The sequence below is a fragment of the Heterodontus francisci genome, chromosome 6, assembly GCF_036365525.1.
Source record: "Heterodontus francisci isolate sHetFra1 chromosome 6, sHetFra1.hap1, whole genome shotgun sequence".
Taxonomy (NCBI): Eukaryota; Metazoa; Chordata; class Chondrichthyes; order Heterodontiformes; family Heterodontidae; genus Heterodontus; species Heterodontus francisci.
This window is the reverse complement of record NC_090376.1, coordinates 42,332,637-42,350,943: the sequence shown is the minus strand read 5'-3', so window position 1 is coordinate 42,350,943 and position 18,307 is coordinate 42,332,637. Positions and strand designations below refer to the sequence as shown.

Genomic DNA, 18,307 nt, shown 5'->3' with positions numbered 1-18,307 from the left:
GCATGCATGAGTAATAGGAGGGGGTCAAGGAGAGAGAAAAAGGGTACTATAGGTTGGTTAGCTTGACAGTAGTAGGACAAGAGGAAACCAGTGGCTGTTGTGTATTTGAATTTTCTGAAGGCATTTGATAATGTGCCATGCAAGATTACTAAAACAAGATTAGGGCTCATGGGATGGGGGTAATATATCATATAGAGCTAGGTTTCGCCAGCCTACATGTGGAACCTGACTTGTCTTAGAGGGGGGGGTTGATGAAAGGTTACATTAACTGTTTCTCTCTCCACAGACACTGCCAGACCTGCTGAGTATTTCCAGCATTTTTTATTTTTATTTCAGATCTCCAGCATTCCATAGTATTTAGCTTTTGGAATATATCCAAGTTTGCTGTCAATACAAAGGTTGGTGGTGGGCAGTGAGCTAAGGAAGATGCAAAGAGGTTGCAAAGCGATATAGACTAGTTATGTGAGTGGACAAGGAATGCCAGAGTATAATGCGGAGAAGTATGAAATTACCCACTTTGGTAGAAAGAATAGAAAAGCAGATTTTTAAAAAAAAATGAGACACTAGTAATTGTTGTTTTTGAGGGGATTGGGATTGCACATGAATCAGAAAGTTAACATGCAAGCAATTAGGAAGGCAAATGGTATGTTGGCCTTTATTACAAGTGTGGTCAACCCCTGTGTCTGCGGAGAGCTCAAGAAGGATGAGGAGAGATTGTTTACCATGGTGTCAATCACATAGCATGTCATTAGCAGTCTTATCAAAAAATTACACTCTGTTGCTACTGTCAAATAGCTGAGATTGTTAGGATGGAAACAGCTATGGACATTCTGCTATTAACAGCCTAATGGGAGAGTGTGCTCATAAGCATTATGATTCTGGAAGAACGTGAAATAAACCAGAATAATCTATATATATTTATGGGCAAGACACGGACACCAATGGACAGTCAAAGGATAGCTGATATAAGAAATGAAAAGACCACACTAGTGGAATGGGGGAATTCAGAAGTTGAGGATAAGGCATATTACAGTGGCATAGCAGGGGTGGTATGTGGGCCTTTACTGTGTATGTTTGTAGTTGCTACCGTGACATGGAGCAAAACCTTTCATTTCACAGTGACATCCTGAGCATAAAAATTCTCAAAAAATGTGAACTAGTTAATAAGCTGCAAAGAAATCAGGTTAAACTCCTCGTTGAACATTTTGAAAACAGCTTATCCAAAATATATCTGGTTGCATATCCACAGAAATAATACCCAGTAAGATTCACTGCATGAACTGCAATAATTCTTTTATTTAGTTTACAGAAGTAATCTATCAGTACAGGTTGAAGAAAATGTTCAGTGATATTTACAATCATTGCAAAACTCAGCTCTATACAAATTTGATCCTGATCAATATGAACAATATTTTGTAAGAACTATAGCATGTAAAGCATTTTAAAAGCAACAAACATAGGTAAAAGGAAAAAAAAACATTATATCATGTCTACCAAACGATGACACATACCATGGAGATCAATCTGGGCAGATGCTTTTATTTGATACAGAACACAATATCAACCTGTGACTTTTTAAAAGTTGCTAATGTTACTTACATGGTATATCCTATTATACTACAAGCAAATCTATACTTGTTAATAAGTTCCATACTCATGTACTGTATAAGATTCTTATTAAATATATTCTACACATCTGTATTTCAGCTGGGAAGATACACCCCCCACTGAAAAATATAAAAACTTTATTTTTTTTTACAGGTTCAGATGAAAGTAGCTCATGCTTCAGTGCTGTGCAAAATTCTCGGTTTTAATTAGCATAGCATTTGTAATTTATACAAAAGGCAAGGGAAGGCCAACTTACACAACAAATTAGATCCTTCTGATAATTTAGTTTCCCTATCTTTTGTACAACTGCAAGCACTAAATACAGAAATCCAAATTATTACAAGTACTAAAATAGTTAATTGTGGTACAGAAAAAGAACAATGTGCTAATGCTTAATGATTGACTTGCTCACATTATATTTTAAAATTTGTAATAGGTTAGGAATAAGCCCGATAGTCAACAGTAAGGTTATAAGATAAAAACATTAATACAGGCAAGATGATCAATGGGATTTTCTACCGCAAATACAGTAAATGGTACACAGCGGAGAGAAAGAAAACGCTTCAAAGCTTCCCCCTCTCTCATTAAGGCTACAAATGCACTCAATGCACTGGTGTATGCTGCAGGATTCACTTGGTGCAACAAATTAAGCTGATGCAGGTAATGCCACATTAAAACTGTGCATAAAGAACGAGAGAATCTTTGAAATTAAATCTACAAACCATCAAAACACAGGCACATCTACTTTTTAAAATCTTATCAGTAGACATACTCGCACTTTAATGCCTGAAAGCTGCAAGAGATCATAGAGGGTTAGAGGAACAAAAATCATTTCACAATTATCTGCTAAGTCTTTAATGTAATTTCATCTCTTAGTAAATCTGGCTTCATCATCCAGTTGAACAGGGCAACACTGACACTGCAATCAACAGTGTAAATTTCCTCCAGGAACTGGCTGGGTTTAAAAAAAACTTTTAAAAAAGCACAATATACACTTTTCAACTCTACAAAGCACGGTGATAACAGAGTGGATTCAGTGGTGTAAAAATTCTTCAGTTTAATTTTGCCTGTCTGTATATAGAAATAAATACAGAAACTGTAGAAGGCATACATATAGAAAATGAAAAAACAAAAAATGAACACTACAGAGAACAGCTTTAAAGCAAATCAAACAGTAATGCTCCAGTTTAATATTGTTTTCATGGACGATCAGATTTGTTTTTAAAAAGGGTCCTTGAAGCAACGTTACTTCTCTTCTATACCAGCAGCATGAACGACAAGGACTATATTACATCACGGTTAGCAGTTAGTGGAAGTATTTACAGAATCTCACAACAATTGCTCTCTCCAGTCTTTTCACGGTTCCTTTGACCTACAGACATTAAATAAAAGTTTTGGTGAGAAACAAAATTATGAAAAATGCCTTCTTCGCTCCCTATTCTCTCCTGGAAAGGCTTTCACTTCTATACGATCCTCACTAGTAATAAAACAGGTAAACGATCCTCAGACTTTTTTATTTTTGAGAACAGGCTGGGCAACAGCTTTTGAGTGGCTGACTCTAACTTCTCTCTCTTCAACTTCACAATACTTCTCACAAAGTTGAAGATAAAACTATCTGGAAAGACATGGGTTGGAATTCATGCCTTACTGCTCTGTAATGCAGATGACAGGATCCGCACTAATCACTACTATTACTATGAAATATCAACTAAAATAATGCCATGTCTTATATGTAGAATTTTAGGTAGTAAGAACTTTCAACAAAAAATGCTACACTTTTCTCAAGTGTCAGTAATGAAATGCGGCAGTCAATTTGCGCACCGCAAGGTAGATGGCCACAAAAATAGCATAAAGTTAAAATGACCAGATAATCAGTGAGAGATGCTGGCTGAGGGATAAATGTTGACCAAAACCGTGGGACAACTCCCTGCTCTTTTTCAAAAAAAAAAAGTGTCATGGGATCTTTTATGCCCATCGAAAAGGGCAGAAAGGGTTTATATATCTCACTCTTTATATCCACATAAAAAGTTAAATTCTGAACATTTCTCTTAAAAACAAAATGAAAAGTCCAGCTTAATAGTTACTTACCTTGGGAATTTGGCTCTGGCAATGTCTCTCTTGCAACTAAATGCATCACAGTAGTTTTACCAAGAGGAAGCTTTAACGCTGTAAGGAAAACATTACATACGATAATCAACCTGTATGAAATGAGTTATTCACCTCAGACCGACGACAACTGGTTTAATAAAAAAAAGCGAGTCAAACTTTTCAAACAATACAAACTAATTTCCAGGAATTTTTATTACACACCAAGATTACCTTCTTCCACTTCCACATCATCTCACCCCAGCGTTCCGCACTATGGCTAATTCATGCTTTGATAATTAAGCAGTGCCTGCCTACAATTGACCTGGATAACATATGCTGACAAGTGGTAGATTAACATTCGTGCCACATAAAAGCCAGGTTATTGACTATCTCAAACAAGAGAATCCCAGTCAACTCCCAATGTCCTTCAGGCAGCACCATTGCTGAGTTTCCCATCACCAGCATCCTGAGTGTCATTAACCAGAAGCTGAAGTGTATCAGCCATAGCTACAATGAGTGGCTCACCTCCCTTTTCCTCATCGCCTTTTTACCATCTGCAAGGCTCAAGCCAGGAAAGGAATATCACCACTTGCCTGGATGGGTGCAGTTGTATTAGCACTCAAATGAGTCTATTTTTCCAACCTTTCCTTCATAACTCAGTCTCGGACACCAGGCCTTGTGGGTTTTCTTTGTACCTTTTCAGAATTGGACATTTCTCTTGTGTCGCATCATCCAGAACTGAACACAGTATTAAAAGTTAGGCCTGACATAAGACTATACAACTTTAGCATGATAGCTGCACATTTATATTACTGATTTGACATGCTGTATAGTTAGTGGCTTTTCTAGTGAATAATTCTAGTAAGGAATGTTAACTATTTTCAGTTCATCCTCAGTTTCAACTTTGTCTGCATCCTTAAGGGATTTTTAATTTCAATTCTTTTGAGGACCCTCCTGCCAATATATTACTGGAAAAATTTCCTTAAGTATGGCAGAAAGACCAGTAAAGCAAAATTACTTTTTTTTTTCCCCCGTAAGGCAAGCTTGAACTTTGCTATTGCTTTTCCACAAAGGCACATTTGAGATCAGGAACTCCATACTGGAAAGTACAGACGTTGATCCATGTTCTGTAAATCCACCATACTGTAGGCTGCAGCTGACACGGTGGCACCCTGGTAAAATTCTAGGGTTTCTAGCAATGCTGTATCAGACAGTAAAGGAGTGAGAGCGCGAATGGAGTGAGGGGAAGAGAGTGCATGAGAGAGAGAGAAAGAGGGAAATTAAAAAGCATTGATGAAATTCCATTGGCTCATACAATTCTTCTGCATCCTCTCCTTTATTGGCGGTGAGCGTGTCTAACCAGCGGACATCAAATTTATAGTTCATACTGTCCTTTGGTTGATACACTTGAAGGTGCTCCCTAAACTGATTGAAATTCAGTTCAGCAGTCATCGGCTGTCCCTCAATTTGAGGATGACTTCTACTCAAGGTCACGAGTTTCTGCCATGGGTCTTCAGGTGACTGAACAAGCCGATTCTCAACCAGCAGATCTTTGGGCACATGGGACAGAACATCCCATGAGATAGTGGGATCTGGAGCACAGGACTTGGTTTCTTTTCTTTCCTTCTCTGCCACTGCTCTGCCTCATTATTAAGGCGTTTGGACTCAAAGCATGATGCAGCTTGATGGACAGGTTGTCGCCATTTTGAGCGACTGGTAGCAAGCTCCTCCCAGTCATCAATGTCAATGCTGCCGTGCTTCAAAGAGTTCTTCAGAGTGTCTTTGAAGCATTTTCTTTGTCCTCCCCTGGAACGCTGAGAGTTTTGAGAGTTGAGAAAACTGGACCTGGTGGAGGAGAGAGTTTTCGGCATTCCAGACAGTGTCCAGTCCATCAAAGTTGGTTTTGCAGGAGCTTTACCTGAATGCTTATGGAGCTGGCTTCAAGAAGGACACTAGCGTTTGCTCGGCGGTCCTCCCATTGAACCTGGAGGATGCGGCAGAGGTAATGTTGATGGAATTTCTCCAGCGTTCTTATCTGTCGCTAATGCACAGTCCAGGTCTCCCTGCAGTACAGGAGTGCGCTGACAACAACTGCTCTGTACACTAAGACTTTTGGTGACAAAGACCTCCGCAAGTCAAACACTCGCTGAGAAGCTGATCTGGGGTTGGATCGCCTTTGCAATGGTGGCCTTTTGAGAGAAGTGGCTGCCAAGGTATAACATATTCCAAAGAATCTCCTTCAACATATTTGGGAGGGGGAATATTTGGCGGACCAGGTGTGGGTTCATGAGAGATTTGCTTTGTCAACATTCAAGGATAGGCTGAGTCTCTTGTATGCGGAGTTGAAGAGATCAAGAATGGCTTGCAAATCTGGTGCAGAGTGGGTAATGACACTGCACTCAACTGCAAACTGTAGATCACGTATGTCTGTGGTGGTCAGTTTAGTTTTGGCACGGAGGCGGAGGTTAAAGAGTTTTTCATCTAGGCAGTATTTAACGCTCATATCAGAGGGCAGCTGATTTTTCACGAGGTGAACAGCCACTGTCAGGTAGATTATAAATAGTATGGGGGATATCACAGCCTTCCTTGACCCCTGTCCAGATTTTGAAGTGAAAAGTTAACGAAAGTATGAAATTAAAAGTATTTAAAGTAAATAATTTTAATGGATTAACTTCAAGACTGGACAACTTGATGCTGATGGTAGGTTTTTATAGTATTGAAGAATTTATCAATTCCAACTGATCTTCATTAATCTTTAACCTTCCCAAATGCTATATACAGATTAAATTTCTTACCTCCTAAAGTTACATTTCCATGTAGAAATCTCCCTTGGTAGATGAGCCTAAGAATGCTTGGACTGCTGACCAATTCATCTTCCCAATCTGACGGACAAGTAAAAGGTGGTATTTTAAAATTCAGAACAAAAAAAAAAAGAGACAAGAGGAACTTTTTGTTAAACTGAAAAGGTGGCGAATATACTGGCATGTGTAATGAAACAAGAAACCTAAATGGGTTTCGAGAAGGAACAAGAAAGGTTGTCAACAAATGGAATTTAGAATTATTAGAAATCCACTAAGGGAGTATTGTCCACAGGTTGACTAGATGGATTGAAGGTCTTCTCCTGCCTGAAACAATTAGATAATTATACAATTATATCCATAACATTATTAGATGACTATTTTATTCCAATGTAAAAGAATGCAACAGGCATAGCGTAACTAATTCTACATTCTAAACAATTACTGTAGTCAGTAAAAAAAAAAATACAGAAAATGCTCAACAGTAAGTCTCTGGCATTTGAAAGAGAATGGTAAATTAATATTCACTATTCTGGGTGATTTGGGTTTCAAAACCCAACTGAAAATCTTACTGGCTTCTTGGCGAGCCATATAAATCTCATTTGGCTAAGAATAGAAAAGTAGGCCTACTAGTTTTGTGCCAAAGAGGCAACACTGCTGCTGCTGCAGAAAAATGCCACCTGGACCGAAAGGCACTTGAGGAAAATAACTTTGGCATTAATGTCTGAAACTGAACTAGATCATGACTGTCCACCAGCACTTTGAAATCAGTTTTCTCCTTCTTAGTTATTAGTACAATGCGGACTTATGTAGAAAACCTAACATTTTGATAATACAAACCACTATAAATATAGTATCCATCATTGTTATACACTGGTGACTATACTGCCCAATGTATCAATTTGTAAAAGAATAGGAGCAGGAGTAGGCCATACTGTCCCTTGACCCTGCTCCACCAATTATGTTCATGGCTGAACTTTTACATTAACTCCAACTTCCTGCTCCATCGTCATACCCCTCGATTCCCTCAATGCCCCAAAAAATCTAGATATCAGCATTGAATATACTCGTTGACTGAGAATCCACAGCCCTTTGGGGTAGACTAATCCAGAAATTCACAACCCTCTGAGTGAAGACATTTCTGCTCATCTCAACCCCTTATCCTGAGATTATGAACCCGCTAATTCTAGACTCCAGCTAGGGAATAGACTCTTAGCAACTACTCATTCCAGCCCTCTAAAACAATTTATAGATTTCAATGAGATCGTCTCTCATTCTTCTAAACCCCAGAGAGTAAGCTCATTCTATTCAATTGTTCTGCATAGGACAGTCTTCTCATTCCTGGAATCAATCTAGTAAACCTTTGCTACACCTCCTTTAAGACAAGTATATTATATTCCTTAGGTAAGAGACCAAAACACTATACAGTACTCTTGGTATTATCTCAAAGCCCTAAATAATTGCAGCAAGACTTTCTTACACTTGCACTGTAAACCTCCCTCCCACGTCCCCCACTTGCATAAAGACAACATATCATTTGCCTTCCTAATTACTTGCTATACCTGCATGTTAACTTCCTGCGATTCGGGTACAAGAACCAAATCCCTCTGAACACCAACAGTTCCTAGTCTCTCTTTTTAAAAACTATTCTGCTTTTGCATTGTTACTACTGAAGTGGATAATATGCTTCCCCACATTATACTCCATCTGCCACCTTCTTGCTCACTCACTTAACTAGTCTATGTTAGTATCTAATAAGTTTTGTTGATGGAAGTTAAATACCTCGTAGTTGAAGGTAATAGGGCGAACGGGTGTTTTTGTTAATTATATATACATTTGAGTACAATTAACTAAAGAGCCAGCCATCTGGCCGGAGATTGTTAGCAGTGGTCGTAAGCTCTGTAGCAAGCAAACAGTCTCCACCAAAGCATCCTAGTGTCAGTGTATTCTTCACAAACAGGCTTGGAAGTTTCTTTAACATTGATAGCAGAGGATGGCTGCCCAAGAATGAAGATTGGAGATCAAGAGTTATTTTCAGACAGAAGATTAGAATTGGAGTTAATTTTTTTGTTTGAGAAGACTAATTGGAGTTTTCTTTGAAGAAAGCTGACTGAAACCAGGCGTAAGGCGTCGGGATATGATTTTCCACTGCTATGTTGTGAAACCGAACCTTATTACCAATGGAAGAATAAAGGTGATCTATGGACATGGGTTACGTCTTTACCAAAGAGGAAGCAAGGAACAGCCCTGGGACTTTCGCTTCCCGCCAGAAGCAAAATCAGGTGCAAAGTGTTCTCGGAGCTAGAGGCTCATCATTTAAACTGAGGAAGGTTTGGATAATCATTTAAAATTTATGAATAAAATTTATATGAAAGGTGACCTATTGAGTGCCTATGACGCATGGTCGGACTTTGATAAATTTAGAAAAATGGATGGTCCTTCCATAGGAGAATATATCATGGAGTTTAACCGACTATATGCAAGATTGCAGCGATTTTACTTGGAAATTCCGAAATCAGTACATGCCTTCAAATTGGATATCAAACATGGATAGGCTCTTAGTCTTGACTGGAGTTAGATTCAAGGACATATGCTTTCTGATCAGCTGTTTGAAGCCTTAACATTTTTTTTAATGGAAAACATTCATTTCCAGCAGCTTTCATGGCACAGATGGGCTCTTCAGCGATGACACCAAAGATGGAGGATACAATGCTAGCAGCATTGAGGTCATTCCAATGTGGGGCCCAGACATTAGTACGACAGAAGAATCACAAAAAGACTGAGGAATTGGGCAGTTATGGCAGAAGGATGAACCCTAGGAATAACCAAGGGATGGTCAATAGGTGTTTCAGATGTGACTTAGCCTATCATTATGTGTTGAATTGTCCAAGAAGGAATAATAGGGCTTTTGAGATGACACGTGACATTGAAGGTTTGGAAGGCGAGGATGACGATACTGATCGATCGGAAGGAATTGTACTGCTCACAAAACGCTTCAGTCCAGTATTGACTGTCCCAGTTGCAGACTCATTCAATTGCGCAGTGCTAGACAGTGGGTGTATGTCCATGGTATGCGGAGTGGACTGGTTACAGTGTTACATGGATTCTTTAAGTAAGGAAGAACAAAGTAAGGCCAAAGAATATGAAAGTTCTAGTTTGGGGATGACAACACGTTGATCACTAAAGAGAGTGGTAATTCCATGTAAAATAGCAGGGATAAACCACTTTATTAGTACAGATGTAGCATCCAGTGAAAGACCTTTGTTAAGTAATCCATCTATGAAGACGGTTCAGATGAAATTGGATATGCAACACAAGTCTTTGAGAAATCTGCAGATTTGCAGTTTACAGAGTCGGGACATTATTGTATTCCTTTAACAAGACCTAACATTTCTAAGCAGAATGTTAGAGGTATTAATGGCATCCAGGGGTAGGGACTTAAAAGGAGAAAAGGCAGATTATTTCAAAACTATATCGACAGTTTGCACATCCATCTCATCATAGGTTGAAGGTTCTGTTAAAAGATGCAGGGGTAATAAATGATGACGATACTAAACTTAGAGGATGCCAGTGAAAAATGTGATATCTGTAAAACAAAAAATACAGGAGGACACCATCGTGACCCGTAGTGAGTATCCCCTTAGTGAGAAACTTTAAATGAAATTGTAGCGATGGACTTGAATGTATCGGATAAAGTCAAAAACACTTTTCTTCTACACTTCATAGACATAGCGACTAGTTTCAGTCTGTCAATAGTAATTTATAGTAAAGACAAAAAAAGTAATAGTAGACAAGATAATGGAAAGGTGGGTAGGAACAGGACTGGGAGCACCGGCTAGATTTCTAACAGACCATGGAGTAGAATTCGCAAATGATGAGTTCAGAAGCACGTGTGAAAATATGAATATTGTCATAATGCACACGGCAGTAGAAAGTCTTTAGTAATGGGATTTGAGAGAGAAATCACACCATGATTGATGAAATGCTCTGAACAATTTTAGCTGACCAACCAAATTGTAAATTGATAACTGCTCTGGCATGGGCAGTACATGTGAAAAACATGCTTCAAATGGTTGGAGGCTATAACCCCCATCAATTAGTTAATGGCAGGAACCCAAAAATACCTTTGGTAATGTGGGATCATCCGCTGGCTTTAGAGGGGACTACAATTAGTTCCATTTTTGCTGAACATCTGAATGCCATGCACGCAGGGAGAAGAGCATTTATTAAGGCGGAGGTTTCAGAAAAAAATCGGGAGAGCTTTGAGGCCATCGGAATTTTTTTTACACTGGGGACCTGATATATTACAAGAGAGAAGGGTAGAAAGAATGGAGGCCCAGGAAAAGTTATAGGCGTGATGGAAAAATGGTAATTTTGCAACATGGCAAGTACAAGTACATTAAGTACGTTCCTCGTGGCTTATTGGCATTGTCTATACACTTGACAGAATCTGAACAAATGATGGAAACTGATGATGATGCACAACATACTTCGCATACACATATGTCAGAACTTTGCAAGCTACAGGTTGTGGCAAATAACGGGCTAACGAAGAGTGGACAAAGTGATAGTGAAGATCGAGACCAGGCCATTTATCTCAAAGGTCAACTACTGAAAGGTGGGACTAGAGTGATGTATATGCCAGAAGGGGATAGTGAATGGAGGGAAGCCACCATTATAGGAAGGGCAGGAAAAGCCACAGGGAAATACAAACATCGGCTGAATGTGCAAGACAAAAGGACAGGATATCAGACCTATGGATTGACAGAAGGAAGTAAAACTGTGGAAGGCCAGAAAACGTAGTATAAGTTCAGACAGTTGGTCCGATGATTGTAGTCCAAGCAAAAAGTCAAGAACTTGAGGAAGTCTGGTCGTAGGAAAGACAGGTCGAGTAATAACAGTCCAGAAAGGTTAGGAAATCTAGTAGGTGACACAGTTTAACAAGAGAGAGGACCAAAGAGCAGGCGAGGAGTGCCACAAGAAGTAGGAGCCCTTATGATAGCGAAGCTCTAGTGGCTACTAACAGGCTGGATATTAAGTTGGTAAAGGATGCAAGACAAAAAGAGCTCGACAGTCGAAGAGAGTTTGCTATATACACGGAAGTGCCTGAGGACAACCAGCACTGTCCCATAGATGACTATGTACAGAGAAAGTACTTCCCAATGGTACGTATAAAGCTAAGGCCAGACTCTTAGCTCAGGGATCTGAGGAACGACTAGGCGACCAAGAAGTTACAGTAGACACCCCAATGGCAGGAAAAGTGAGTTTGAGGATTTTTCTAGCCCCTTTTGCAACACACTCATGGGAATGTAAATTAACTGATATCAAAGCAGCATTTGTGCGAGGGGAGAAATTTCAGAAAGTAGTATTTTTAAAGCCACCAAAAGAAGCTGGAGATATTGTGTGGAAATTATGGAAACTAAACAAGTGGGTTTATGGGCTAAACGATGCATCCAGGGCGTGGTATTTTTCAGTTAGGTCTGTCCTACTAAAAGCTGGTTGTATTCAGCTAAAAGTGGATCCAGCAATGTTTTATTGGTACCATGAAGAAAAACTAGCAGGCATTTTCTTGATGCTTGTAGACAATTTTCTGTGGGGAGGATCTATGGCATTTGAGAAATTTGTGGTGGATAAAGTTATAAATGAATTTAAAATTGAAAGTGGGCCTTCGGAGCTTTTAAATATATAGAGTTGGACGTTAGGCAGATTAAGTTGAGAGTAACCCTAAATCAAGAGTCTTACCTAGAGAATGTTAAAGGATCCCGATAAATCGGGCCAGATCTTCACACAAGACCCTGCAAGCAAGGAAGCAGCAGACCAGTTAAGGAGCTTAATCGGACAATTAAACTGGTTGTGCACGCAAACTAGACTGGACGATGTATTCGAATTGAGCACCATGCTGAAACATGCTACTGTTGGGGAAGTGCTGAAAGCAAGTAAGACATTGAAGAAATTGAGCTTAGACAAATGTACACTCAAGTTTCCAGAAGATGTTAGGTATTTTTTAGTGATGCCTCACATGCTAATCTTCCCAATAGTTTTGCGAGCACAGCGTGGCTCATTATATTTTTGGTGGGAAGAAATTATAAATGTTGCCCATTAGTCTGAGAATCAAAGAAAATAGCGAGGATAGTTAAAAGCACCTTAGCTGCTGAGACACTTGCACAGGTAGAAGTGATAGATATGGGTATGTATTTATAGAGAATTTTAAAGGAACTCATATGGGGCAATCGAAGAAAAATGTTCCTACAGAATGCTGTATAGATAACCATTCTCTCTGGGACAATGTCCATTCGACACAAAATGTCACGGAAAAGAGTTTAAGGATTGATCGCGTGAGTATAAAAGAAACGTTGGGACGAAACAAAATTTCCAAAATAAAATGGGTCGAGGCGAGTCATCAGTTGTCTGACTGAACAAGCACTTTTTGTAAAAGAAATGGCTGTATTTCCTCAAAGAGGGCCATCTTGTGTTATGATGAGTTGACAGACCATAGAAATTTTTTAAGATCGCTTTATAATTCTTTTTTAAACAAAAAATTTGTTTAAAGGGGGAGTATACAATATGTTAATAGCTGGTGTTGTTGAAGGTTGATGGCAGAATAATGTAAGATAAAAACAAATGCATCATTTTGTGTCTCCTTTTTAGTTTTATATACATGTATTTAATTTAAAGAAAAGAGAGGAATCTGTTGGTGTCTAATAAGTTCAGTTGATGAATGTTAAATACCTAGTAGTTGAAGGTAATAGGGTGAACGGGTGTTGGGTGTTATTAGTTCATTGTACACAAATGTATATATAAAGAGCAAGCCAGCATTGATTGGAGATTGTTAGGAGTGGAGTTGTAAGCTCTGTGGCAAGTAATAAACAAGTCTCTACCAAAGCATCCTTGTCTCAGTCACAAACAGGCTTGGGAAATTTCTCTAACAGTCTATATCTCTTTGTACCCCCTCATTGCTTACTTTCCCACTTAGCTCTATATAGTCAGCAAGCTTGGATATATTACACTCTGTCCCCTCATCTAAGTCATTGATACAGATTGTAAACAGCTGAGGCCCAAGCACTGATCCTAATGGCATTCTGCCATCCCAAAAATTACCTGTTTATTCCTTCTGTTTTCTGTCCTTTAACTGACCTTTAATTCATGCTAATATATTTCTTAGAGGCAAGATGGCTCCTGGGCTGTAAGCTCCCTAGGAAGTTCCCTTGCTGTTCAACTCTATCCATGGCCATCTGCTCCCATTCTTAGTGTTTTCTCCCCCAATCTACCCTCTTAAACTGTTTAAACTCCCCTGGCTCTTTAAATCAGTTCATTTTAGCTCTAACTAAAAGCTAACAGTTAGTTTAGTTTATGTTACCTGGGCCCACTGCCCTCCCCCAGCCACACCTGCTCTTTGTTTTCTCAACGAAATTGATCCGGACGAAACTGAAAAGTACAGCTGGTGATACTTTGATCTCCGATCCTGCTGTCTTCACCGTCCAGAGTGTCCGCGGCCATGGCGTGCGGTAAGTCCATTGAAGAGAAGAAGGAGCAGCGGGACCCTAGGGAAGCCTTGCGAAAAGGTGCCCCGAACACCCAAAAATCCACGAACGGATCCTCGGCCGCAACTTCAAAGTGCCCGCAGGAGATGGCTCAGAGAGCATCTGCAGCGCACTGTCGGCAATGCTGTATGCCTTTATATAAACCACATCAAAAAACCCTTAGTGAATATAATCACCTTTGTAAGTCTGCCAAAAGATGCTTCACCTCCCGAAGGACGCGGATGAGCTTTCCGGGTGTCGATGGCGGGAACCTGCACCCGCATTCCCCCCCCTTCCCCTCCCCCCCGCTTCCACCTCCCCTTCCCCGCTCCACACTCTCAGCTCACCCCCTCACAACCCCGTCCCAGCAGCCCCCTCGCACCATCTTCCCCCTGCACCCCCCCCCCCACCCCTTACAGCCCCCTTCCCAGCTCCCCCTCGCACCCCCTTCCCTCCACCCCTCCCCCTCGCACCCCCTTCTCCCACCGGCAGCATCCTACACCTGTGTAGGGGCCCTAACAACCCCACTGCCTTGTGGGCATCTCGGGAGAGACCAAGGCTAAGGGAGTAAACCCTAACAGAAAATCCGGAGCGGAACCCGGTAGGCGGTCATGTGTCTCCTTTGGCATGTTTCCGGCAGTTCCTGCAGCCATACCGGTGCCAAACGTCGTGCTCTGCACTCCTTTGGACCCCACCAGAAAGGCCGAGGGGGGTTTTGACGACTGGGCAACTCTCAACCTCCATAAATTCGCCCAGGCATGCACCATGGAGAGGTCACTCCATAGTCACCTCACAGCGACTGAAACAACACGGAAGGCAGCAGTTACGGGTTATAAGTCCAGCTAAATTGGCATAGAATCTGGGCGCCACGGGTTGCCTTTGTCGGTGGGAGGGGTCATCGCACCTCACTGGACAGCTACCGACCGCCTTAAACCGGGCAGCCCCCGGTCAATAAGGTTCTGTCCCGCCACAGTCTACCTGCTTCAATGGGTGCTTGGAGCTCAGGGTCATTGCCCGAAAGGTGGACTGAAACACCGCACCAAACAACACAAAAAAAGGAAAGAATGTACCAGCCCTTCGCTTTGCAAGCTGGAACGTGAGAACTGTGTGTCCTGGCCTGTCGGAAGACCTTACACAAATCAACGATTCTCGGAAGACCGTCATCATTACCAACGAGCTCAGTAGACTCAATGTAGACATTGCAGCACTTCAGGAGACACGCCTCCCCGCGAGTGGATCTCTAACAGAGCAAGACTACACCTTCTTCTGGCAGGGCAGGGATCCTGAAGAACCAAGACAGCATGGAGTGGGCTTTGCCATCAGAAACTCCTTGCTCAGCATGATAGAGCCTCCCTCAAATGGCTCGGAACGCATACTGTCCATCCGACTGCTCACGACCTCTGGTCCAGTACACCAACTCAGCATCTATGCTCCAATCCTCGGCTCCCCACCTGAAGCTAAAGATCAGTTCTACGAGGAACTCCATATCATTAGCAGCATCCCCAACACCGAACACCTATTCCTGCTGGGAGACTTTAATGCCAGGGTTGGGGCCGACCATGACTCATGGCCATCCTGCCTTGGGTGCTATGGCGTTGGAAGGATGAATGAGAACGGGCAGACACTGCTTGAGTTGTGTACCTATCATAACCTCTGCATCACCAACTCGTTCTTTCACACTAAACCCTGTCACCAGGTTTCATGGAGGCACCCAAGATCGCGTCGTTGGCACCAGCTAGACATCATTGTCACAAGGCGAGCCACCTTAAACAGTGTTCAAATCACACACAGCGTCCACAGTGCAGAGTGCCCTGGTGTGCAGCAAGGTTGGACTCAGACCAAAGAAGTTGCATCATTCCAAGCAGAAGGGCCACCCGCGCATTAACACGAGCAGAATTTCTCACCCACAGCTGTTACAAAAATTTCTAAATTCACTTGTAACAGCCCTTCAAAACACTCCCACAGGGGATGCTGAGACCAAGTAGGCCCACATCAGAGACGCCATCTATGAGTCAGCTTTGACCACCTACGGCAAAAGTGTGAAGAGAAATGCAGACTGGTTTCAATCTCATAATGAAAAGCTGGAACTTGTCATAGCCGCTAAGCGCATTGCACTGTTGAACTACAAGAAAGCCCCCAGCGAGTTAACATCCATAGCACTTAAAGCAGCCAGAAGCACTGCACAAAGAACAGCCAGGCGCTGCGCAAACGACTACGGGCAACACCTATGCAGTCATATTCAGCTGGCCTCAGACACCGGAAACATCAGAGGAATGTATGATGGCATTAAGAGCGCTCTTGGGCCAACCATCAAGAAGATCGCCCCCCTCAAATTTAAATCAGGGGACATAATCACTGACCAACGCAAACAAATGGACCGCTGGGTTGAGCACTACCTAGAACTGTACTCCAGGGAGAATGTTGTCACTGAGACTGCCCTCAATGCAGCACAGCCTCTACAAGTCATGGATGAGCTGGACATACAGCCAACAAAATCGGAACTCAGTGATGCCATTGATTCTCTAGCCAGCGGAAAAGCCCTTGGAAAGGACAGCATTACCCCTGAAATAATCAAGAGTACCAAGCTTGCTATACTCTCAGCACTACATAAACTATGAACTGCTATGCCTGTGCTGGGACGAGGGAGCAGTACCTCAGGACATGCGCGATGCCAATATCATCACCCTCTATAAAAACAAAAGGTGACCGCGGTGACTGCAACAACTACCGTGGAATCTCCCTGCTCAGCATAGTGGGGAAAGTCTTTGCTCGAGTCGCTCTAAACAGGCTCCAGAAGCTGGCCGAGCACGTCTACCCTGAGGCACAGTGTGGCTTTCGTGCAGAGAGATCGACCGTTGACATGCTGTTCTCCCTTCGTCAGATACAGGAGAAATGCCGTGAACAACAGATGCCCCTCTACATTGCTTTCATTGATCTCACCAAAGCCTTTGACCTCGTCAGCAGACATGGTCTCTTCAGACTACTAGAAAAGATTGGATGTCCACCAAAGCTACTAAGTATCATCACCTCATTCCATGACAATATGAAAGGCACAATTCAACATGGTGGCTCCTCATCAGAGCCCTTTTCTATCCTGAGTGGCGTGAAACAGGGCTGTGTTCTCGCACCCACACTTTTTGGGATTTTCTTCTCCCTGCTGTTTTCACATGCGTTCAAATCCTCTGAAGAAGGAATTTTCCTCCACACAAGATCAGGGGCAGGTTGTTTAACCTTGCCCGTCTAAGATCGAAGTCCAAAGTATGGAAAGTTCTCATCAGGGAACTCCTCTTTGCTGACGATGCTGCTTTAACATCTCACACTGAAGAGTGCCTGCAGAGTCTCATCGACAGGTTTGTGGCTGCCTGCAATGAATTGGCCTAACCATCAGCCTCAAGAAAACGAACATCATGGGGCAGGACGTCAGAAATGTTCCATCCATCAACATTGGCGACCACGCTCTGGAAGTGGTTCAAGAGTTCACCTACCTAGGCTCAACTATCACCAGTAACTTGTCTCTAGATGCAGAAATCAACAAGTGCATGGGAAAGGCTTCCACTGCTATGTCCAGACTGGCCAAGAGAGTGTGGGAAAATGGCGCACTGACACGGAACACAAAAGTCCGAGTGCATCAAGCCTGTGTCCTCAGTACCTTGCTCTATGGAAGCGAGGCCTGGACAACGTATGTCAGCCAAGAGCGACGTCTCAATTCATTCCGTCTTCGCTGCCTCCGGAGAATCCTTGGCATCAGGTGGCAGGACCGTATCTCCAACACAGAAGTCCTCGAGGCGGCCAACATCCCCAGCTTATACACACTGAGTCAGCGGCGCTTGAGATGGCTTGGCCATGTGAGCCGCATGGAAGATGGCAGGATCCCCAAAGACACATTGTACAGCGAGCTCGCCACTGGTATCAGACCCACCGGCCGTCCATGTCTCCGCTTTAAAGACGTCTGCAAACGCGACATGAAGTCCTGTGACATTGATCACAAGTCGTGGGAGTCAGTTGCCAGCGTTCGCCAGAGCTGGCAGGCCGCCATAAAGGCGGGGCTAAAGTGTGGCGAGTCGAAGAGACTTAGCAGCTGGCAGGAAAAAAAGACAGAGGCGCAAGGGGGGAGCCAACTGTGTAACAGCCCCGACAAACAAATTTTTCTGCAGCACCCGTGGAAGAGCCTGTCACTCTAGAATTGGCCTTTAGAGCCACTCCAGGCGCTGCTTCACACACCACTGACCACCTCCAGGCGCTTACCCATTGTCTCTCGAGGTAAGGAGGCCAAAGATTATATTACCCCCAATC

The 18,307-nt window shown here is 42.4% G+C and overlaps 1 protein-coding gene across 1 annotated transcript in view; it reads right to left on the bottom strand.

Annotated features, from left to right (window-relative positions):
- Nucleotides 1–1,276: 1,276 nt before the first annotated feature.
- The window catches only part of ubl3a (ubiquitin-like 3a), a 91,176-nt gene continuing 74,145 nt past the window's right edge, over nt 1,277–18,307 (bottom strand). The window contains exons 3-5 of the mRNA XM_068033531.1: nt 6,492–6,578; nt 3,697–3,774; nt 1,277–2,980 (exon numbers count right to left, since the gene is read on the bottom strand). Of these exons, the coding sequence (XP_067889632.1) occupies nt 2,928–2,980; nt 3,697–3,774; nt 6,492–6,578 (218 nt within the window). The 3' untranslated portion in view covers nt 1,277–2,927. The remainder of the gene's footprint in view (nt 2,981–3,696; nt 3,775–6,491; nt 6,579–18,307) is intronic.